Here is a 23,879-nt window from a genome sequence, read left to right on the forward strand (position 1 = left end):
GAGTGACCGTATTTGCTTTCTTTTTTTTTTGTACAAAACCAAGAAAGGCATTATCTTAAATGTTTTGCACTATCAGGGCAGAAACATTTATTCACCATGGATAACTATAATAAATAAAACAAATACATAACACAAGCAACCACACATCACGCACACGACCGCCATCTCCTGGAGATGGCGGTAATGTGAGTGTGAGGTGTGCTTGCTTTTGTGTGTGTGTGTGTGTGTGTGTGTGTGTGTGTGTGTGTGTGTGTATGTATGTATGTGTGTGTCCTTTTCTGGAGAAGGTTTTGGCTGAAAGCTAGTGTAAGTGTCTTTTTGTTGTGTCAATCTGCAGCTCAGTGTGGCATCTTTAGAGTGAGTAGCGCTCTACCTTTTCCTTATATTGATGATCTTACAACCTGGAGTTTCCATTGTTTGAAATATGTTAACACAAGATAACTTTAAAGCTTATAAACTAACTTGATAGAAATAAGAAAGATAATATGCTGAATATTCAACAGGCATTTTGATTTCTTAACTCAACAGAAAAGGATTTAAACAACATACCCAGAAGCTCTGCCACAGGTGTTGAGACATCTGCTCCATTCCCAATCCAATACTTGATTCTCTCAAAATTTAAGGACACAAGTTTCTCATTTAATTGATTTGGCATAGGATCGTAACTCCCCACTTGCTCAATGACTGGATCATACTGCTCCCTGTGCCTCTGGAAAAAGAACATAAATGTAGTGCTTTACAGGAATAAAAATTGCAGGAGCTATTGATAAATCACAAAAGCAACAAAAGAAAGAGATAAAAGAGAAACATATCAGAAAGAGAAGAATCTTCAGGGTGCTTTCAGATAAACTAATATACAGCAGTATACAAACTACTGTTGTTGTTGTTGTTGTTGTCTTCAGTCCTGAGACTGGTTTGATGCAGCTCTCCATGCTACTCTATCCTGTGCAAGCTTCTTCATCTCCCAGTACTTACTACAACCTACATCCTTCTGAATCTGCTTAGTGTATTCATCTCTAGGTCTCCCTCTACGATTTTTACCCTCCACGCTGCCCTCCAATGCTAAATTTGTGATCCCTTGATGCCTCAGAACATGTCCTACCAACCGGTGCCTTCTTCTTGTCAAGTTGTGCCACAAACTCCTCTTCTCCCCAATTCTATTCAATACCTCCTCATTGGTTATGTGATCTACCCATCTAATCTTCAGCATTCTTCTGTAGCACCACATTTCGAAAGCTTCTATTCTCTTCTTGTCCAAAGTATTTATCGTCCATATTTCACTCCCATACATGGCTACACTCCATACAAATACTTTCAGAAACGACTTCCTGACATTTAAATCTATACTCGATGTTAAGAAATTTCTCCTCTTCAGAAACGCTTTCCTTGCCATTGCCAGTCTACATTTTATATCCTCTCTACTTCGACCATCATCAGTTATTTTGCTCCCCAAATAGCAAAACTCCTTTACTACTTTAAGTGTCTCATTTCCTAATCTAATTCCCTCAGCATCACCCGACTTAATTTGACTACATTCCATTATCCTCGTTTTGCTTTTGTTGATGTTCATCTTATATCCTCCTTTCAAGACACTGTCCATTCCGTTCAACTGCTCTTCTAAATCCTTTGCTGTCTCTGACAGAATTACAATGTCATTGGCGAACCTCAACGTTTTTATTTCTTCTCCATGTACTTTAATACCTACTCCAAATTTTTCTTTTGCTTCCTTTACTGCTTGCTCAATATACAGATTGAATAACATCGGGGACAGGCTACAACCCTGTCTCACTCCCATCCCAACCGCTGCTTCCCTTTCATGCCCCTCGACTCTTATAACTGCCACCTGCTTTCTGTACAAACTGAAAATAGCCTTTCGCTCCCTGTATTTTACCCCTGCCACCTTCAGAATTTGAAAGAGAGTATTCCAGTCAACATTGTCAAAAGCTTTCTCTAAGTCTACAAATGCTAGAAATGTAGGTTTGCCTTTCCTCAATCTATTTTCTAAGATAAGTCGTAGGGTCAGTATTGCCTCACGTGTTCCAACATTTCTGCGGAATCCAAACTGATCTTCGCCGAGGTCGGCTTCTACCAGTTTTTCCATTCGTCTGTAAAGAATTCGCGTTAGTATTTTGCAGCTGTGACTTATTAAACTGATAGTTCGGTAATTTTCACATCTGTCAACACCTGCTTTCTGTGGGATTGGAATTATTATATTCTTCTTGAAGTCTGAGGCTGCGTTCACACTGCTGGCCGGGCCGGGCCGGGCTGACGCGTGCTGGCTCGGCTCGTGCCTAGCCAGCTCAGGCCGACGAGTAGTGCATTCACATTGCGCGCCGCGCCGAGCCGGGACGGCGAAATGGGGGAAAATCCACTTCTCCGATTTTCACATTTTAAAAATTCTTAGTGGTATATAAGACTTCGCCACATCGTTTTATGAACTTATTTTTTCCTTAAAAGCGTTACTTACGTCGTGAAAAAAGAAAAAGTCTACTTTTCGTTTCGCGTGATTTCTTAGTTTCGTAACGCTTCCCAACCGATTTTGAAGAAAGTATGTGGCTAAAGAATCTGATTTTTGTACACGTGGTAGTGCAACATCTTAGCTTCGTATTGAATCATTTATCTTTCCATATTTCTTAACAGTCATTGTGAAATGATGCTATTTGTCAACGTTGTGCACTTGATTTACAAATCTTGTAGTGAAAAAGTTATGTAGCGGGTAGCTTGCTGTTAGATCCGTTTTAGACCATACATTGTTGGGAATGAAATGTAGCTAAAAGTACCAAAAAGTTTTTGAAATTATAATGATACTGATATCTGTCTCTGGTCTCAAGTAATGCGAGCTATTCAGTGGCGTCAGTGCCGCGTCCGCAAGCCACGGAGTTCGCGCGGTTACAGCTTGGTTTAGTGTAGTCATATAATGCAGGACAGAAAAAAAACTAATTACTAGTGATCAGCGCAGACCTAGTGTCGGTCCCTCGTATTATTTTAATGGTCTCATTCTCTAGATAAATCCAAGTGTATAAGAATTTTTCCCTCGGCTGCTGGACAATCATCTGCTATGCTTTTATAATTGGCCACACGTTGCATCACAAAAGACAAACAATTATTTGTCATCACCATCCTACAATTAGTATGATGTACATTTCGTATTTCGAACTAAAAGATAACTGAAGCGCAATTCTGTAGTCTCGTTGTCTACTTTGACAGAAAAAATAATGGAGAGTTAATGAAACTACTGTAGATCGGCACAGATGTGCGTTTCATTGTTCTTCATTGTTTTTTTTTCTTCCTTGGCGGGCTGCGCTGCACTGTCAAGGTAATCCCCACTCTTTGGCTAAATGGCTGTTAGCTGCCGGAGGCCAAATAAATAAATTTAAAAAGATGCCCACCCTTCGACAGCTGACAAGCAAGTCAGTAGAAATCGCAGCTGCAGTCAACAGTTGCTCGCCTTTAGCTAGTCTGTGCTGTCGTGTAGAACAATGTCTTCACTCTTTTATTGGTATTGTTTTGACTCTGCAGTAACTCGTCGAGTTATGAAGTACAGAAGAACTAGGAGGTTATGGATTCATACCATAAATAGCGACAGACATTTAGGAGAGTTTTTTTCTTTATATGTAGAACTTAAAAACTATCCTGAAAAATTTTATTCAAATTACATAATGAATCATAATTCATTTCAGTATGTGCTGCAGAACATTCAAGACAAAGTTTCTAATCAGAACACAAATTTTCGCAGAAGAATAACAGCAGAAGAAAATTTGTGTATAACGGTAAGGTAAGATTCGTTAGTACACACATTTTGGTTTGCAGTAGAGCTTTGTACAGCATTCACTACCTCCAATTAATTGTAGTCATGCATTTGTATTTTAAATTTTACATACGCTTACTTCTGAGGGGAAGAGAGTTTATGGGACTCCTGAGAACCATTAGGAAGTAATTAGCTTCGTCATTTTGGGTAATGTCTTGCTGTGCCTTCAACGAAGAATCGCAGGAATACTCCTTCAGAATTTTACAACTTTTTTCTTCATGATTGAATCATTTATCTTTCCATATTTCTTAACAGTCATTGTGAAATGATGCTATTTGTCAACGTTGTGCACTTGATTTACAAATCTTGTAGTGAAAAAGTTATGTAGCGGGTAGCTTGCTGTTAGATCCGTTTTAGACCATACATTGTTGGGAATGAAATGTAGCTAAAAGTACCAAAAAGTTTTTGAAATTATAATGATACTGATATCTGTCTCTGGTCTCAAGTAATGCGAGCTATTCAGTGGCGTCAGTGCCGCGTCCGCAAGCCACGGAGTTCGCGCGGTTACAGCTTGGTTTAGTGTAGTCATATAATGCAGGACAGAAAAAAAACTAATTACTAGTGATCAGCGCAGACCTAGTGTCGGTCCCTCGTATTATTTTAATGGTCTCATTCTCTAGATAAATCCAAGTGTATAAGAATTTTTCCCTCGGCTGCTGGACAATCATCTGCTATGCTTTTATAATTGGCCACACGTTGCATCACAAAAGACAAACAATTATTTGTCATCACCATCCTACAATTAGTATGATGTACATTTCGTATTTCGAACTAAAAGATAACTGAAGCGCAATTCTGTAGTCTCGTTGTCTACTTTGACAGAAAAAATAATGGAGAGTTAATGAAACTACTGTAGATCGGCACAGATGTGCGTTTCATTGTTCTTCATTGTTTTTTTTTCTTCCTTGGCGGGCTGCGCTGCACTGTCAAGGTAATCCCCACTCTTTGGCTAAATGGCTGTTAGCTGCCGGAGGCCAAATAAATAAATTTAAAAAGATGCCCACCCTTCGACAGCTGACAAGCAAGTCAGTAGAAATCGCAGCTGCAGTCAACAGTTGCTCGCCTTTAGCTAGTCTGTGCTGTCGTGTAGAACAATGTCTTCACTCTTTTATTGGTATTGTTTTGACTCTGCAGTAACTCGTCGAGTTATGAAGTACAGAAGAACTAGGAGGTTATGGATTCATACCATAAATAGCGACAGACATTTAGGAGAGTTTTTTTCTTTATATGTAGAACTTAAAAACTATCCTGAAAAATTTTATTCAAATTACATAATGAATCATAATTCATTTCAGTATGTGCTGCAGAACATTCAAGACAAAGTTTCTAATCAGAACACAAATTTTCGCAGAAGAATAACAGCAGAAGAAAATTTGTGTATAACGGTAAGGTAAGATTCGTTAGTACACACATTTTGGTTTGCAGTAGAGCTTTGTACAGCATTCACTACCTCCAATTAATTGTAGTCATGCATTTGTATTTTAAATTTTACATACGCTTACTTCTGAGGGGAAGAGAGTTTATGGGACTCCTGAGAACCATTAGGAAGTAATTAGCTTCGTCATTTTGGGTAATGTCTTGCTGTGCCTTCAACGAAGAATCGCAGGAATACTCCTTCAGAATTTTACAACTTTTTTCTTCATGATGCAGCGCTTGGCAGTGGTGACGGTTCATCATGTGGAGCCACTGATGACCTCACAGAATTCTTTTCATTACCTTGTAAGGTAGACAGATTGATAGGCGAAGAGTTTTGAGGTAATGCCCTTTGACTCAGTGGTTCTATTTCCACTGATAAGGAACTGCCACAGCATGACTTTACAATGCATTATCATCTGGTAGGGACACATTTCCGTCCCTCAGTGACACTCATGTCTGTCTCCGTTTACAAGTAAATGCGAACTATTCAGTGGCGGCAATGCCGCGATCGCTGGCAAGCTATTGTTGTAAATGCATGTAAATACGGTAGATTAAATAAATGAAATAAAAGTAATTTCGCATGTATCATTATAATAAACATAATTTTTCCTCACTGATTGTGAAATGAAAGACGTGTGCAGTCACACTTGTGATGAAAGCAGAAGGGAGACGTGTGATGCGTGTAGTGCAGAAGCTGTAGTGCTGCTCCACAGGCTCGCGCCTGCGGTCGGCTCGCGCCGGCAATATTAAACACTCGGAATGTCGCCGGCTCGGCTCCGGGAGGCTCACGCCGTGTCGGCGCGGCCCGGCCGCCAGTGTGAACACCGCAATTCAAAACCATGTGTTTGATATCGAAGCGGGCGGCGGCCCGGCCAGGCTCGGCTCGGCCCGGCCGGCAGTGTGAACGCAGCCGAGGGTATTTCGCCTGTCTCATACATCTTGGTCACCAGATGGTAGAGTTTTGTCAGGACTGGCTCTCCCAAGGCCGTCAGTAGTTCCAATGGAATGTTGTCTACTCCCAGGGCCTTGTTTCGACTCAGGCCTTTCAGTGCTCTGTCAAACTCTTCACGCAGTATCGTATCTCCCATTTCATCTACATCCTCTTCCATTTCCATAATATTGTCCTCAAGTACACCGCCCTTGTATAGACCCTCTATATACTCCTTCCACCTTTCTCCTTTCCCTTCTTTGCTTAGAACTGGGTTTCCATCTGAGCTCTTGATATTCATGCAAATGGCTCTCTCTTCTCCAAAGGTCTCTTTAATTTTCCTGTAGGCAGTATGTATCTTACCCCTAGTGAGATAAGCCTCTACATCCTTACATTTGTCTCCTAGCCATCCCTGCTTAGCCATTTTCCACTTCCTGTCGATCTCATTTTTGAGACGTTTGTATTCCCTTTTGCCTGGTTCATTTATTGCGTTTTTATATTTTCTCCTTTCATCAATTAAATTCAATATTTCTTCTGTTACTTAAGGATTTCTACTAGCCCTCGTCTTTTTACCTACTTGATCCTCTGCTGCCTTCACTACTTCATCCCTCAGAGCTACCCATTCTTCTTCTACTGTATTTCTTTCCCCCATTCCTGTCAATTGTTCCTTTATGCTCTCCCTGAAACTCTGTACAACCTCTGGTTTAGTCAGTTTATCCAGGTCCCATCTCCTTAAATTCCCACCTTTTTGCAGTTTCTTCAGTTTTAATCTACAGTTCAAAACCAATAGATTGTGATCAGAGTCCACATCTGCCCCTGGAAATGTCTTACAATTTAAAACCTGGTTTCTAAACCTCTGTCTTACTGTTATATAATCTGATACCTTCTAGTATCGCCAGGATTCTTCCATGTATACAACCTTCTTTTATGATTCTTGAACCAAGTGTTAGCTATGATTAAGTTATGCTCTGTGCAAATTTCTACCAGATGGCTTCCTCTTTCATTTCTCTCCCCCAATCCATATTCACCCACTATGTTTCCTTCTCTCCCTTTTCCTATTCTCGAACTCCAGTCACCCATGACTACTAAATTTTCATCTCCCTCCACTACCTGAATAATTTCTTTTATCTCATCATACATTTCATCAATTTCTTCATCGTCTGCAGAGCTAGTTGGCATATAAACTTGTACTACTGTAGTAGGCATGGGCTTCGTGTCTTATCCTGGCCACAATAATGCATTCACTATGCTGTTTGTAGTAGCTTACCCGCACTCCTATTTTTTTTATTCATTATTAAACCTACTCCTGCATTGCCCCTATTTGATTTTGTATTTATAACCCTGTATTCACCTGACCAAAAGTCTTGTTTCTCCATACAAACTATACAGCAGTATACAAACTGGCAGTTGAATTACTGCCAGGTCCATCATCATCTGAGGATACTGTAACTTCAAGAGCACTCTACAAAGGAGTAGCAATTTTATCAATGTATATAACAACACTAAAACATCACAGCAGTTTAGTGCACAGGACCAAGTAAATACAGGGCTTCTGTGGCTAAAATCCTTGCCCAGTATCAGTTAGCATTGTCTTTAGGCTCGGCTACATGCAAGCAGCAATCTGGAGGGGGTGGGGAAGGGGATAGTAGTGGTGGGGAGAGAGACGAACACTGTCTGGGAGTGTGCAGGGACTAGACTGTCAACAAGTGCAGTGTCAGGAGGTTGTGGGGCAAGGAGGTGGGGAAAAAACGGAAGCACAGGGGAAGATGGGTGGTTGCATTGGCAGAGGGCTGCAAATAAACAGGGTGGGAGATGAGAATGGGGAGTATATGATACGACAGAGGGAGTGGAAACTGTTTGGTGAAGGGTGTGGGGACAGTATGTTATCATAGGTTGAGGCCAGAATAATTATGGGAGTGGAGAATGTGTTGTAGGGATAACTCCCATCTGTGCAGTTCAGAAAAGCTGGCAGTGGAGGGAAGGATCCAGACGGCTTGGGTAGTGAAGCAGCCATTGAAATCAAGTGTGTAATATTCAGCTGCATGTTATGCTACAGGGTGGCCTACTCTGCTCTTGGCCACTGTTTGGCAGTGGCTGTTCATTGTGATAGACAGCTGGTTGGTAGTCATACCAATATAAAAAGCTGTGCAATGATTGCAGCAGAGCTGGTAAATGACATGGCTGCTTTCACAGGTGGCCCAGCCCCTGAGGGGGTAGGACACCCTGTGACAAGACAGGAATAGGAAGTGCTGGGTGGGTGGATTGGGCAGCTTTTGCACCTGGGTCATCCACAGGGATATGATCCTTGTGGCAAGGGGTTGGAATTAGGAGCAAAATAGGGATGACTAGGATGTTGTGGAGGTGGGAAGTATCTTGGGTAGGGTGTCACTCATTTCAGTGCATGATGATAGGCAATCAAAGCCCTGACAAAGGATATGGTTCAGTTGATCCAGTCCACAGTGTTTTTTTTTTTTTAACGTTTTGGGGGTGGTGAGGAGATTGCGAGTGTGAGGGGAAATGGCACAGAAGATCTTTTTGTGGAATAGTACCTGTCTGTGAAGGCCTTGGTGAGACCCTTACCATACTGGACAAGGGAGTTCTTGTCACTGCTGAAAAGCCTTTCCCATGTGACTCAGGCTGTATGGGAGGGATTTTTTGGTGTGGAAGGGATGAAGCTGTTGAACTTCACGTATTGTTGGTTGCTGGTGAATTTAATGTGGACACAAGTGCGGATGGAGCCATCAGAGAGGAGGAGGTCCCAGGAAGATGGTACACTGGGTTGAGGAGGACCATGTGAAGTGGATTGGGGAGGGTGTTGAGGTTGTGAAGGAATAAAGATAGGGTGTCTTGGCCCTGGGTCCATATCATGAAGATATCATCAATGAACCTGAACCAGACTGAGAGTTTGGTGTTTTGCTAGGCTAGGAAGGTCTCCTCTAGATGCCCCATAAAAAGATTGGCATAGGAGGGTGCCATGCAGGTGACCATGGCTGTTCCATGGATTTGTTTATATACCTTCTTCGTACATTTTACTGATTTCATCCTAACCCACAACTACTTCTCATTTGAAGGGAAGGTATATAAACAAATCCATGTCGCAGCCATGGGTACCCGCATGGCTCCATCGTATGCCAATCTTTTTATAGGTCATCTAGAGGAGACCTTCCTTGTCTCTCAAAACACCAAACCCCTAGTCTGGTTCAAGTTCATTGATGATATCATCATGATCTGGAGGACGGTGGTTCTGAACCATGTATGGCCATCCTGATTTAGGCTTTCCGTGATTTCCCAATATCACTTCAGGCGAATGCCAGGATGGTTCCTCTGAAAGGGCACGGCCGATTTCCTTCCCTAATCCGATGGGACCAATGACCTCGCTGTTTGGTCCCTCCCCCAAACCAACCAACCAACCACGATCTGGACCCAGGGGCAGGACACCCTATCTTCGTTTCCTTCACAACCTCTCTCCTGTCCGCTTCATGTGGTCCTACTCAACCCAACGTGCCAACTTCCTTAATGTTGACCTCCTCCTCTCTGAGGGCTCCATCCACACCTCTGTCCACATTAAATCCACCAATCACCAACAGTACCTCCATTTTCACACCAAAAAATCCCTCCCATAGAACCTTGCTCAGTATGGTGAGGGTCTCACCAAGGCCTTCACAAACAGGCACTATCCCCCAGAACCTAGTCTGTAACAGAGCTCCAGTGCCATTCCCCTCACACCTCCAATCCTCCCACCACCCCCAGGAACCAGCCACAAAGCAGTGCCCCTTCGTCACCCAATAGCACCCCGGACTGGAACAACTGAACCACATCCTTCACCAGGGCTTTGATTATCTATCTTTGTGCCCTGAAATAAGTGGCATCCTACCATAGATACTTCCCACCCCTCCTAAAGTGATTTGCCATCACCCATCTAATCTCCACAAATCCTAGTCCACACTTGATTTCAACAGTACTTCACTACTCGAGGCATACGGAACCTCCCCTCCACCACCAGCTTTTCTGAACTGCCCACATGGGAATTATCCATACAACATATTCTCCACCACCTTCATTAACCCAGTCTCAACCTATGGTAACATACTGTCCCTACATCCTCCACCCAACAGTTTCCACCCTCTCTGTCCTACCATCTTCTCCCCATTCTCATCTCCCACCCTGTTTATTTGCAGTCCTCTGCCAATGCATCCGCCCATAAAAATATTTCCTGATTCCTCTCCTTTATTGTTCCTTTTTTTTCCCCACCTCCCTGCCCCACAACCACCAGATTCTGCGCCTGTTGGCAGCCCTGCACACTTCACCAGGCAATGTTCATCTCTCCCCCCCTCCCGTACACTACTACCCCTATTCCTTCCCCTCCAGATTGCTGCTTGTATCCCATGTGATGTTACATTGCGGCCCAAGAATCTGGAGCACTAAGTAGCAGTCTGCCTTTTCCTATATTGTTGATATTCCTACCTGGAGTTTCCATTGTTTGATTAACTATACAACCAATGGTTAACTTCATTCCTTCCCTTATTTTTACTCCACCCAGGACTTAACAGTATCATAAGCACACAAAAAGGCATTAAATTATGAAATGCTGTAACTACCTCATTACTACTGGTTTCTTTCACAATATAAATCTTTCTATCCCTGCAGTGTCTCTTGCATACACAACAGTAAAATTAGGTGATTCTATCTACCCAAGCTGAATAACTTTGTAAAATATAAAAATTTTCTACAACAGCATTCCAGCTTCCATCTGATATAACTTACTCTTCCCCAACAACAGCCATTCATTTTCCCACTGACAAACTGTGAAATGTCTTTAAAAAAACTGGGTAATTACTCGATTATCTTGCTCAAAAGTCCACCATACAATCTTTCTGACTTATCCATTGGCTTTTTATTACAGAATTTTCAAATTATTTCACTTACTTTTGTGTTTGCAACAGCTATAAGTTCAGTTGTGTTAAAGTAGCTGAAATAAGCAAAATATTCTATCATATATGGCGATACTGTCATCAAAAAGCATTTAATATACATTTCTTGTTATAACAGTGTACACGTTAATTTACTTTCAATAATATCTGCACAGCTTTTTTTTCCTTGTGAATTGACTCAAAACATGCACAATGCTTTCTTGTTAGAGGTAGTTTCAGTACCTGCCATTTCATGAAGAATTTTTATGTATTAAAATTTCTGTAAATATCATTATGTTTAAGTTAGAGACAGTGTTGTAGTTACAAGAATGATAAAAATAATTCATAGAAGTAAACCCACAACTCAAGCAACATTATTAAAAGTAAATTTGTATTTGGAGCAAGAAATTGCAAATTCAAAGAAAATAGTAATGAGATGATATGATCAAATATTGATTGAAAAACAGAAGAAAAATTAAAAATAAAAAGGAGTAAAAGAGAAAGGGAATGAATTAAAGCATATGAAAAATGGAAGTAAACTCCAGAACAAAGAGAATACTTGTGTAAATGATTACAGTGAATCAGAAGCAAGATCTATTGACAACTGCTTTCTATTAAGAACTTCTGGGGTTTGAGTAGGTTGGTGTGATTGCCAAGTTGTGGTTATCAACAAAAGCATGCAGTATCCAGTCATATAGGATGTTAGAATGTGAAATGGACTTTCAAGATTCCATTTGGTGAAGCCTTACTGCACAGAGGATAGATAGTTGTATTGTGTGCCAAGCATATATTCACTCCTTTGCATGTGCCAAGTACCTGTTCACTCCTTTGCATCTGCACGTCTTCTGTGGGCAACTAATGGACTTACTACACCACCACCCCATGCATACTGCACCAGTGATCAGACTACCTTGTGCCACTGATTGCACAACAAAGGTGACTGTTTGGAGTGGTGATGTACCCAGGAGACAAATGGCCTGCTGATGAGTGATGTTTCATCACCATCAGTTATGAATGTCACTTTTGCACTAACTCAAACAATTATTGTCTATGACTGTTATGGTGATGAGGAGAGAGGACACATTCCACCAGTGGCTGGGAGAGAGACAGTAGGGTCACTTGTAATATAATGGTGTTGGAAGGCATTGGTACATCTCCACATCAGCAGGCTCGTATCACTCAGTGCTATGTCACCGATAGCTAGTATTCTCGTGTATTACATCTTATGGGGCACTATCTTGTATAGTTAGGCTCCTTCAACAATCTAAAATGCTGGCAAGGCTTCCAAAAAATTCCTTTCATGTTATTAATTTTACTGGCAATTAGTGCACTTTTGAACACCAGGACAAGCATTTCAACATGAAAATGTACCTGGTTAGTCAATTAGTTACTTCTTTCACAGATTGTACTTACGACAACCATTATAATGAGGACTTCATCAACAGGACCTTTTTGTGCCAAATATAGACTCATTAAAAGGTAAAGCAGGTCATTTTTCGTTCTACTGTTGCTCTCAAACTCAGATGGATTGACAACAAATTTCATAAGTGAACAAAGGTACTGTGACACTGTGGTTTAACATTCCCAAGTGTTTAAAGAAATACCTGCAAGATGTACTCTTGGATGAAGTCCACATCTAACAGTAATTACTTTCTTTTGTGCAATGACGACTTTTTGCCCAAGTAAGGAGCTACCCCAGAATATTATCCCATAATAAATTAGTGGATGAAAATACAGTCGATACTGTTTATAGAGCCATTGCTTTTAATGATGTATTAGCTATAACAGCAAAAACTAACAGTCCCATCTAAATCCTATGTAAACACTATATTTAAAAGATAGTTTAGTACAACATCACTTATTGTGACTTATCTCATAAGATGAAGTATTTTTATTCCATTTTCGGAGAGATATATCAGCTATAAAGTCCATGGTCATTTTTGTTTGTTATGTATTTGGGGAGTACTGACAACAATGTAATGCTTATTTTCAAACACTTGTTTTCTGAGGATTGATGGTTTCAAATTAGGCATCAAAATGAATACACTGTCAAATACAAACAGTGTACGCACATCTTAAATGCTGAAAGCCAACAACTGATTACCTTAAGTAGGAAAGTCTGCTGTAGTATGCATTACTCTACTGCATTTTAAAGTTTAGTCAACTGGTTAAAAAACTTAACAACACTGTCTGCTCTCTGGTCATAGACTACTAGAAAATTAACTTCCAGTATGTGTTATTTTTTCAAAGTATAGAAGAAGAAGAATAGTGTATTCATTATTGATGTTTTGTGGTTATGTGTGTTAGAATTTTCAATGTGTTAGCTGCAGTATATCAAATTTGTAGAACATTTTAAAGATAAACGTAGGAGATGGTGTACACTTTTGTGTAATTTATATAACAAATTCTGTCTTTTCATTTTGCTACTGTTGACTCATTTTTATAATACAGTAACTGGAATGCTGGTGTGTCATTTGTGACTACTGAACTATACAGCACTTACAGCAAGTTTTAAATGTGCTCAACATTTTATCTCATTCAATATCCAAAACCATGTTCAACATTATTGAACAATTTACATTGTTGCTACTTCATTCTTCACTTATTAAAGGTTTTTGCATTTTACTGGCATTTTATTGCTGTACTTGTTGCATAAACATAAAAGTCCTCTTCAGTCCCTCTGAAGGATTAACACTAAGGCAGACTAAAATTTATAGTCATGAAATACTTATCAAGAAAGAAGGCAGAAACCCTGTTTGTGTGACTATCAGCTATAACAAGGGTAAACTGTCAGGCCCTTTGACGTCGTAGTAACCAGTTTTGACTCTATACAACATTTGTTAATTTACTGAGTTCTATATCCCCAAAATTGGCAATTATTCTTCTCTGTCTTAAAGAATCCAAAACAATGTAAATCAACAAAGAAAATGTCAACAAAAAATAAAGATATGTATATAAAGTAGTACTTGTTATATATGAGGTGACTTACCGAACAAAAGCGCTGGCAGGTCGATAGACACACAAACAAACACAAACATACACACAAAATTCAAGCTTTCGCAACAAACTGTTGCCTCATCAGGAAAGAGGGAAGGAGAGGGGAAGACGAAAGGAAGTGGGTTTTAAGGGAGAGGGTAAGGAGTCATTCCAATCCCGGGAGCGGAAAGACTTACCTTAGGGGGAAAAAAGGACAGGTATACACTCGCACACACGCACATATCCATCCACACATACAGACACAAGCAGACATATATAAATATATAATTTTTCCCACGTGGAATGTTTCCTTCCATTATATTAAAGTAGTACTTGCATGCAGGTTTGTAATACATGTATATCTAGCAATCAATTCTTTTGAACATGTATGTATTTATATGACTGGCATAAGAAAAGTGGGAGGGGGAGGGGGGGGGGACCACGCAGCACCCTAAGTAAGCACAAGAAATGTAAAAAAATTTAAGATCCACATGATTAACCATGTCAGTTACCGAATTTCAGGTTGCTACAACTTAACTTCAGTATAAAGAAAGGTATTTTGTTGTATCAGTCCCAGCTGCAGTAAGAACTACAAGAGAATAAAATTACAGAGGTGCACATTGTGATTTGTTATGTCATTGTTACCTTCATTCATTTCCAACTCAGTTCATTGATTATGACCTGTAGAGTACAAATTTCTGTTGGTAACTGATTTTATTCCAAACAATTCTAGTTACAATCTGCAAGTTTAATAAGTGAGCTATGGAGGGGATAGCTTTCGCCTTGCAGAAACAAGATCGATTTTATGAGCAAGAACTGATAAACTTTTCAAACACTGCCATGCTGAAATGCAGGTACAACTTACAAACAGCAAAATCCCAGTGGTAAGTGGACAACTTATGGAGCTGCTGTGTTTGTCATCGAAACTTATCACTTGTCTCCAAGTAGCTGCACAACTAATTTATTAAGTAATGGATTGTGTGACATTTCAGTTAACACTACACTCTGGTGTGCATATACCACCTCAACGGCATCTTGACAGTGCAGCTTTTATTGAGCTTTGGGAACTCCCCCCAACCATTCACATTATAAAGACACAAATGCACACACTTTGCTACGAGGCTCATCTTACAATATCTTCATCCAGGGCTAAATGTTTGGCAGGCACATACTGCAAGATGCTGCCTGTTTATGCTAAACACCAGGAAAATTATGCATTTCAGTATCACTGAGTGTTAGTTGTGCTCCTGCACTCTCATATACCATACAGAAGAAAATATCCAACAACTTCAATTCCAGTGATCACTTGAACTGGAGGGATGTATACAGTGCTCACTGACATGACAAAAACATAACTAATTTAATGTCAACATATTTATTAAAATTCACGCCTTATTTGCAAACTATTTTTTCTCAGAAGTATTTCATATTAGACTCAAGTCTACAAAAAGCTCTGGATTACTCAAGGAATAAAGGTATACTGCAAGACAATCTGCCAGTCACAAACAGCACATTTTGATGTTTTAGCGCATTACAAAGCACACTGCAAAATACTGAAGAAAGTAAACCATAAAAAAAGCAAACTGATTATGAGTAAAAAAATAGTAGCAATAACATCTTCTCAGTTTGCAAGCCGTGGCACTTCGAATAAGACCTCTAGCTTTCGACAGCTGACTCCACCACTCGTAATCAGGTGTTGAAAGCACTGACTGCCAGGGTTGACATGGTGTTCCGCTTATATAAGTGTAATAGCAATGTCTAGGGCCTTCCTGAGAGGGCCAATGTGATGCACGCATGGAAAGCAAGATGGGCAGTCAGAGCTTCCAGGTGTTTTTCCAGCCTTCTTCCACTCTGTGTCCAATACTTAACACCATTAACTCAAACAATTATGGACTAGCCAAATAGCTGGCAACACTTCTAAAACGCCTTTTGGAACACTGTAGACACCATGTAAAGAACTCGGCCAATTTCGTGAAAGTACCTAAGGACATGTGATTACAAAGGGGTAAACTGCTCATGAGTTTTGATGTTATTCCATTGTTCACAGAAGTATCTCTTCAAGATTCTTTGGTGCTCCTTACTCAACATTTCAAGCTGCAAATGGTTAAACCTTTTGAACATGCACTGATGACCACCTACTTCAGGCGCAACGGAGAGCTTTATGAAGTGGCCATGGGATTCCCAATAGCTCCTGGGATCACAAATTTCTACACGGGATGCTATGAGCAACTGAACCTTCAAACCAGTCACCAAAATCCCAGCAACTTCTACTGACAATACTTTCGTGGTGAGAGAGCATGACAGACAGCTGTTGAATGAGTTACTGGTCCATCTAAACAACATCAAAGCACTGCATACATTATGGAAATAGAGTGCAACAGGTGTCTTCCTTCCTTGGATGTTCCAATAAATGAGAATGCTGATGATCCATTCAGCCATACAGTATATACGAAGAAGATCCACACAGACCTGTACCTGGATGCAACAAGCTGCCACCATCCAGTGCAACAGCAGACAACACTAACCACCTTAGTGTATAGTGTGCACACCATCTGTGATAATGAAAGCCTTCCAGCCCTGAGGGAAGTGTTTGGCAAAAATGGGTACAGTAAAACACAGGATAGTAAGGCATTTGCAAAGAGAAAAGGAGCAGCAATCCAAAAAGTGAAGTAAGAACACAGGTGAATTGCTTTCCTTCCTTACTTGAGACTGCTCTCAGCCAAAATTGAGGGAGTGCTTCATAAATCCAAGATAAAAACCATCTTCCAATCACCACCGAAGATGGAAGGATACCTTGGCTCTGCAAAATACCAACTAAAACTGAATATACATGGAATACACAATACCTATTGTGAATGTGGCCACCAACACATTCGCCAAATGCAGCACTGTATCTCAAAATGCTGTGAGGAGCACATCAGGTAGGTATAACTAAGACACACAAGGAAATCAGCAGTAGCAAAGCACATCACAAAGGAAGACCACATTTTTGACTTTTAGAACACCAAGGTGCTGTGCTGAGCAACTGGCTTTTGTAACAGCATTATAAAGGAACCCTTAATAAGGATTTGCAAGAACCTGGTCAATAAGGATGCAGGATAGCAACTCAATTCAGAGTAGAATCCCACGCTAATGCCAGTATCATGACAGTACCCTGCCACTCACAGCCAGGTTGGGAGGTGTGCCGCTAGTACAGATATCGTGATATCCATAATAACTCACCAATTCACCAGAAGATTATGCGTATGGTGCTGTTCGAAACATTGCGGAACTTAACATTGCCACACAGCTGGAAACTCTATAGCTTTTCATGAATTTTATATCTGTTACAGAAAAGATGGTGGTTATAGGGCTCAGTACATTTTTCCTTGTAATATCTAAAACCGGCAATTATAAATAACAATAGTAACATTAATATGAACTGCTTACTACGTCATAAGTACTAATGTTCACCACAACATCTTTGAAATTTAAAAAATCTAAAAAATGTGGTAAAATATCAGCAAAGTTAACTAATAGTTTTTTAGTTTAATAATACATGACAATGAAATTTTCACTCTGCAACAGAGTGTGCGCTGATATGAAATTTCCTGGCAAATTGAAACTGTGTGCCGAACTGCAACTCTAACTCAGGGCCTTTGCCTTTTGCAGCCAAGTGCTCTAGAGCAAAGCACGTTATATTCAGCTGCATGTTGTGCCACAGGGTGATCTACGTTGCTCTTCAGCCTGGTAGACAGCTGGTTGGTAGTCATACTAATATAAAAAGGTGTGCAATGATTGCAAGAGAGCTACTATAAGACTTGGCTGTTTTCACAGGTGGCCCGGCCTCTGATGGGATAGGAAAAGCCTGTGACAGGACAAGAAAAGGAGGTGCTGACTGGGTGGATTGGGCACGTCTTGTACCTGGGTCTTCCCTGTGGCGAGGGATTAGGATTGGGAGGGGGCATAGGCATGGAATAGGATGTGAGGGAGGTTGGGAAGGTGACAGAACACCTCTTTAGGAGGGGTGGGAAATATCTTGGGTAGGATGTCACTCATTTCAGTGCATGATGATAGGCAATCAAAGCCCTGACAAAGGATGTGGTTCAGTTGATCCAGTCCAGGGTGGTACTTTGAATGGTTCTTGGGGGTAATGAGAGGATTGTGGGTGTGAGGGGAAATGGCACAGGAGATCTTTTTGTGGACTAGATCTTGGAAATAGTGCCTGCCCGTGAAGGCCTAAGTGAGACCCTTAGCATACTGAGCAAGGGAGTTCTTGTCGCTACAGAAACACCTTTCCCAGGCAACCAGGCTGTATGGGAGTGATTTTTTGGTGTGAAAGGGATAACAACTGTTGAAATTCAGGTATTATTGGTGGTTGGTAGATTTGATGTAGACAGAAGTGAGGATGGAGCTATCAGAGAGAAGGAGGTCAACATCCAGGATTTTTTTAAAATCTATCTTTTATTCTACATCTTTGAAAGTTTTACAGCTTGTAGATACATCCTTTAGGAACAATATTTTCATTTCTCCACATAATTTCCATCCCTCTTAACTGCCTTAGGCCATCTTGGAACCAATGCCTGTATACCCGCACCGTAAAATTCTGGACCAACCTGTTGGAACCACTGTTTGACAGTGTGCACAAGGGAGTCATCACCTTCAAACCTTGTTCCACGAAGAGAGTCTTTCAGTTTCCCAAAGAGATGATAGTCACATGGAGCCAGGTCAGGACTGTAAGGTGGGTGTCCATCCACGTTTTGGGATCGCTTCCATGGTTTTTTGACTGACATGTGGCTGTGCATTGTCGTGCAACAGCAAAACATCCTGCTTTTGCCGATGTGGTCGAACACGACTCAGTCGAGCTTGAAGTTTCTTCAGTGTTGCCACGTATGCATCAGAATTTATGGTGGTTCCACTTGGCATGATGTCCACAAGCAAGAGTTCTTTGGTATCAAAAAACACCATAGCCATAACTTTTCCAGCAGAGGGTGTGGTTATGAATTTTTTTTCTTGGATGAATTAGCATGATGCCACTCCATTGATTGCCTCTTCATCTCTGGTGAAAAATGATGGAGCCATGTTCCATCACCTGTCACAATTCTTCCAAGAAATTCATCTGCACCATTCTTGTACTGTTCCAAAAGTTCGCTGCATACAGTTTTTCTTGTGTCTTTGTAAGCCACTGTCAACATCCTGGGAGCCCACCTGGCACAAACCTTTTTTAATGCCAACACTTTCAGTATTCTGCAAACACTTCCTTCCCCTATCCCAACGTAGCGTGACAATTCGTTCACTGTGATGCGTCTGTCAGCAGTCACCAATTCATTAACTAACACCGTCTGGAGTGTGTGCAATATGAGGTCTATCACTGTGAGGAGAATCCTCAATATTGCCGTGCCCGCTTTCATCACGTAACCTGCTTGCCCACTGACTAACTATACTGTAATCGACAGCAGCATCTCCATACACCTTTTTCAACCTCTTGTGGATGTTTCCCACTGTCTCATTTCCACAGCACAGGAATTCTATGACAGTACGTTGCTTCTGACGAACGTCAAGTGTAGCAGCCATCTTGAAGACATACTGTGACAGCGCCACTCACGGGAACAGGTTGAACTAAGTTTGAAAACAAGCGAGAAGGATGTATCTACACACTGTAAAACTTTCACACATGCAGAATGAAAACTGTATTTTTGTAAAAATAGTGGGCATTTCTTTTGGAGTGACCCTCGTAATTTGCAAATTTGTGCTGTTGTGTACAGATTATTTAAAGTCTTATACTCATAAAAATTATTCCATAAATCCAGCAAACATGAACACAACATTTTCAGTCAAGGTATTGCCATTCAGAGAATACTGCAAGTATTTAAAAAAATAAACAGACGAAGGTAAATCTAATTGATATACTGGCCATTAATTGCATGTGCAAGTATCTATAAGAAAAAGAAACAGTGCTGAATTCTAAAATCAATTTCAAAGATATGGCTCAAACATAGCTGGAAATAGTGCAAGACTGTAACTGCAAATTAGAATAAACTAGGTAGGCTGCTTTCTTAGCATCACAAACCAGACATGAAAGGCACAGCTTTCAAGAATAGGCTCCCCCCCCCCCCCCCCCCCAACCCCCAACAAAAAGCCTGTAGTAAAAGATTCCAGGAACATCTTAATTTTAAAAATTCCAAATCTGCATTAACCTCACACTTGTGGGAAGAGGGGCATAGCAGAGCAAGTCTTGCTGAAAATCTTGTAATCCTTCATAGAAAAGAAAAAGGCCAGGTTTTGAAATTGTTGGAGGAAGTGGAAATTTTTAGATACAAAAAAGGTAGCATACAGGACACACTGAATAATCAGTTGGACTCATAATATTTTGGCAAACTTTGATAACTTGTACGGTTAACTGTATCATAAGGGAGCAACTCAATTCTCTTAGTCACATTTATATTGTAACACAGTGTCCACATGGTCGTATTTACCTGGGAAATCAGTGCTTCTTCGTGGCTGGTTGGTAGGGCCTACTCTTGCAAGCTGGACCTTCTGTGTCTGGTTTGTGATGGTAAGAAAGTGGCCTGCACAGTTTATTCTAATTTGCACCTAGCGTCTTGCATTATTTCCAACATTAAATACACTTTAGCTGTATCTTCGAAATTGGTTTTAGTGTTCAGCACTATTTCCTTTTCTTATAGATACTTCACATGCATTGAATGGCCAGTAAATTTGTTCGCCCTGTGCACCTGAAGATGTGGCTGTAAGCCATGAAACCAGTAGTGTGACCAATGAAAACTAAGTTTTATCAGCTGTCATCAGTATTTTCATTCATCACGACCTGCAGCAGCTGTGGATGCCCTGCATATAAAACTTTTTGGCACTTAGGAGTTACGAGTTCAGTAGAAGAGATGTGACATGTTACACAGTATCGAAGATAAATGAGGGCTCATAGCTCTTAAGATATGCATGTTAAGAGTGCATGTTTGCTAGACTTTTTTGCTTCTAATGACTGTTCCTGTCATAGCTTCAAATACTGTCCATTCTTCCTTGGACTCCCTGACTATACAAATATAACCTTACATCATATAAATATCCATATCAAGATATTGTACAAAACTGCTGACTTAGGTACATAACTATATACACTTCAACACTCTGAATTACCTTCTCTACTGTCCCACTGAAGCTGGGCACGAGGCCAAATATCAGTCCTGTAGATTAAAAATAAACACATTGCAGATGATGTCAGCTTAAGTCACAATGACGTTCTCAAGATACAGTGAACTGTTGCCTTCATTTCTGCCATTGTTTATATTCAGCAAGGATTCACCATTATCAAATTTGCATTTTGTATTTTTGTTTTTATAGTATGCTTTACATATTTGAAGACCTTATCACATGGTTCTATGGTACAAAAAGTATATCCATCTATTTAGCCAACCCTCCATCTATCTATCCTTCCATCTATGTGTCAATTATCTTTCCTGTCTGGCAGAGAGAACTACACCCAAAAGAAATCTGCTTAGACAGGTAATGAATGAACTGCAGTTGCAGTTAAGTTACTGTTTTTCAACATTACAACATAAGTTACTGTTTTTCAACATTACAACAGTGACAAGGACCAAACTAATTACACCAAAAATGTGATGTACCACTGTGATTGATGATCCTTTGGTGGAGCAAATAATTTTGTGCTTCTATCAGATGGAATGCAGAACTGAAAAGATTTAAACAAAACCAGAAGAACTAAATGGAAGAAAGGAATAAAGAGCCAAACCTAAGGTACTGATAGAACAGGAAAATTTCCTAACAACTGTCAAGTATTCTATACCATCAGCAAAGAACAGCTAAGTGGATTTTAAGGAACAGAAGTTTGTCTCATAACTGCTGTCAAACGATCACCTACAACATTCCTCTCCTCTTTCAATAGAACAGACAGCAGGAAGGAAAATACATGATTAATGGAACAGGAAAACGCCACAATAATTGGTACAATGGGAAGTACCCTCTGCCATCCATTTCACAGTGGTTTGTAGAGTACAGCTGTAGAAGGAGACAGGATTAGACATTCCACCGCCACCAGGAATTCACGGAGAATAAGAGTCTAGACTTTTCCTGTAATAACTGAAAGGCACATTGCTGTCCTTTCACTACACGAGTGCTGCAATTTATGCTACCTGCTGACCACAACACAGCCACAGAATCAGACATGGTACAATGTGAAATGTCAAGCAACTATGCACAAAATTAACAGACATCCTCCAATGTATCTACATTTATATCCACATTCTTCAAACTACTGTGAAATTCATGATAACTTACGAAACTTTGTTAAGTAGGCTTTTGTGGGATAGGTTTTGTTTTGTTTTAGGCCACAAAAACAATGGGAGTCATATGTGCCCAAGTCAAAACTATAGAACACGAAGACAGAGAGGAGTTAAAAAACGACTACACATCAATCCCAATTGATGTAGGAGAAGACAGCTAAAAACAAGGACATGGAGAATGGGCTACAAAAGACACCAAACAGAAATGGAGGTCCAGAACTAAAAAATAAATTGCTTCGCCATATTGCTATGATGGATAAAAAGTAAAACGCAGTCGACAGCCCACACATCATTTGCTAAAATGGCCGATATCCCAGACGGCAAACCCAAGTGGGGACATAAACGGTTAAAAAATGGGCATTCCGTCAGGAAGTGGCGGACAGCTGCAACTTGGGGACAATGTGTACAAAGTGGTGGGAGTGCCACTTAACAAATGTCAATGGCTAAAATGCAGTGCCCAATATGCAGCCTAGTTGAAATGACCTCCTCCTGGTGGGAGGGCCGAGAGGAGGTCGTCCAAGCTGCTGGGTAAGGGTTAATAATCTGTAGCTTATTCCCATGAAGAGAGGACCAATGGTGATGCCAAGGTGACATCACCTCCTGACAGACAGCAACACAGAGATCATTGAAGGGAATATAGGAACTAGTGGGCTAATGTGGGATAGGTGGCATCTATCTACAAGTATCTGCCAGTTCAGGTTTTATTTAACGTTTCTGTGACTTTCTCCCATTGTCCAAACAAACCTAGCACCGCTTATGCTGCCTTTCTTTGTATACATTCATTCCAAATTCGAGTCATGAAAAATTATCAAGTATTACAGCCAACAATGTGCTGTCTAATGAAATGTAAACCTAGAAAAATGACAGCAAGAGTCTCCATTTATCTATTTATTTTTAATTGCTTACAACTCAAAAAATTTCACTTCATGGATTCAGTTCATTTAATAGAACTATCTTTTTGACATCAACACATGATCCAACATGGATTCAGTTGTGTGTAACCTAAACTCTGTGCAAGACTTTAGGTGCCCAATTCAGCTCATTTTAAGATTTCCACCCACTGTTGTTCTAAAATAGCAAAATTGTTGACTAAATACAAGCTCTTGGCCTGTTTTTTTCAAAAATTGTACAGCTAAAGAGTCCAGAGGAGTGAACCAAAACAAAAAATAAATAAATAAATATCCATACATAGTATAAAAATAAATTTTTTCATTTAACAATATTATGAGAAAGACAGTTGCTACTCACCATATAGCAGAGATGCTGAGTCACTGATAGGCACAACAGAAAGACACTCACAATTAAAGCTTTCTGCCATTAAGGCCTTTGTCAACAATAGACACACATACACACACACATGTGCGCACGCAACTCCCACCTCCCACACGACTCTGTGTGTGTGTGTGTGGGGGGGGGGGGTTGCATGTATGTGCACGCATATGTGTGTCTACTGTTGAAAAAGGCCTTAATGGTCGAAAGCTAAGCTTTAATTGTGAGAGGTGGTCCCCCCTTATCTGCGACTCAGTATCTCTGTTATACGGTGTGTA

General features: G+C 40.5%; 1 protein-coding gene across 1 annotated transcript in view; it reads right to left on the reverse strand.

Annotated features, from left to right (window-relative positions):
• The window catches only part of LOC126481472 (probable 28S ribosomal protein S16, mitochondrial), a 38,510-nt gene that overhangs the window by 5,847 nt on the left and 8,784 nt on the right, over nucleotides 1–23,879 (reverse strand). The window contains exon 2 of the mRNA XM_050105251.1: nucleotides 550–709. Coding sequence (XP_049961208.1) covers nucleotides 550–709 — 160 coding nt within the window. The remainder of the gene's footprint in view (nucleotides 1–549; nucleotides 710–23,879) is intronic.

This window comes from Schistocerca serialis, chromosome 5 (genome assembly GCF_023864345.2).
Source record: "Schistocerca serialis cubense isolate TAMUIC-IGC-003099 chromosome 5, iqSchSeri2.2, whole genome shotgun sequence".
NCBI classification, from domain to species: domain Eukaryota; kingdom Metazoa; phylum Arthropoda; class Insecta; order Orthoptera; family Acrididae; genus Schistocerca; species Schistocerca serialis.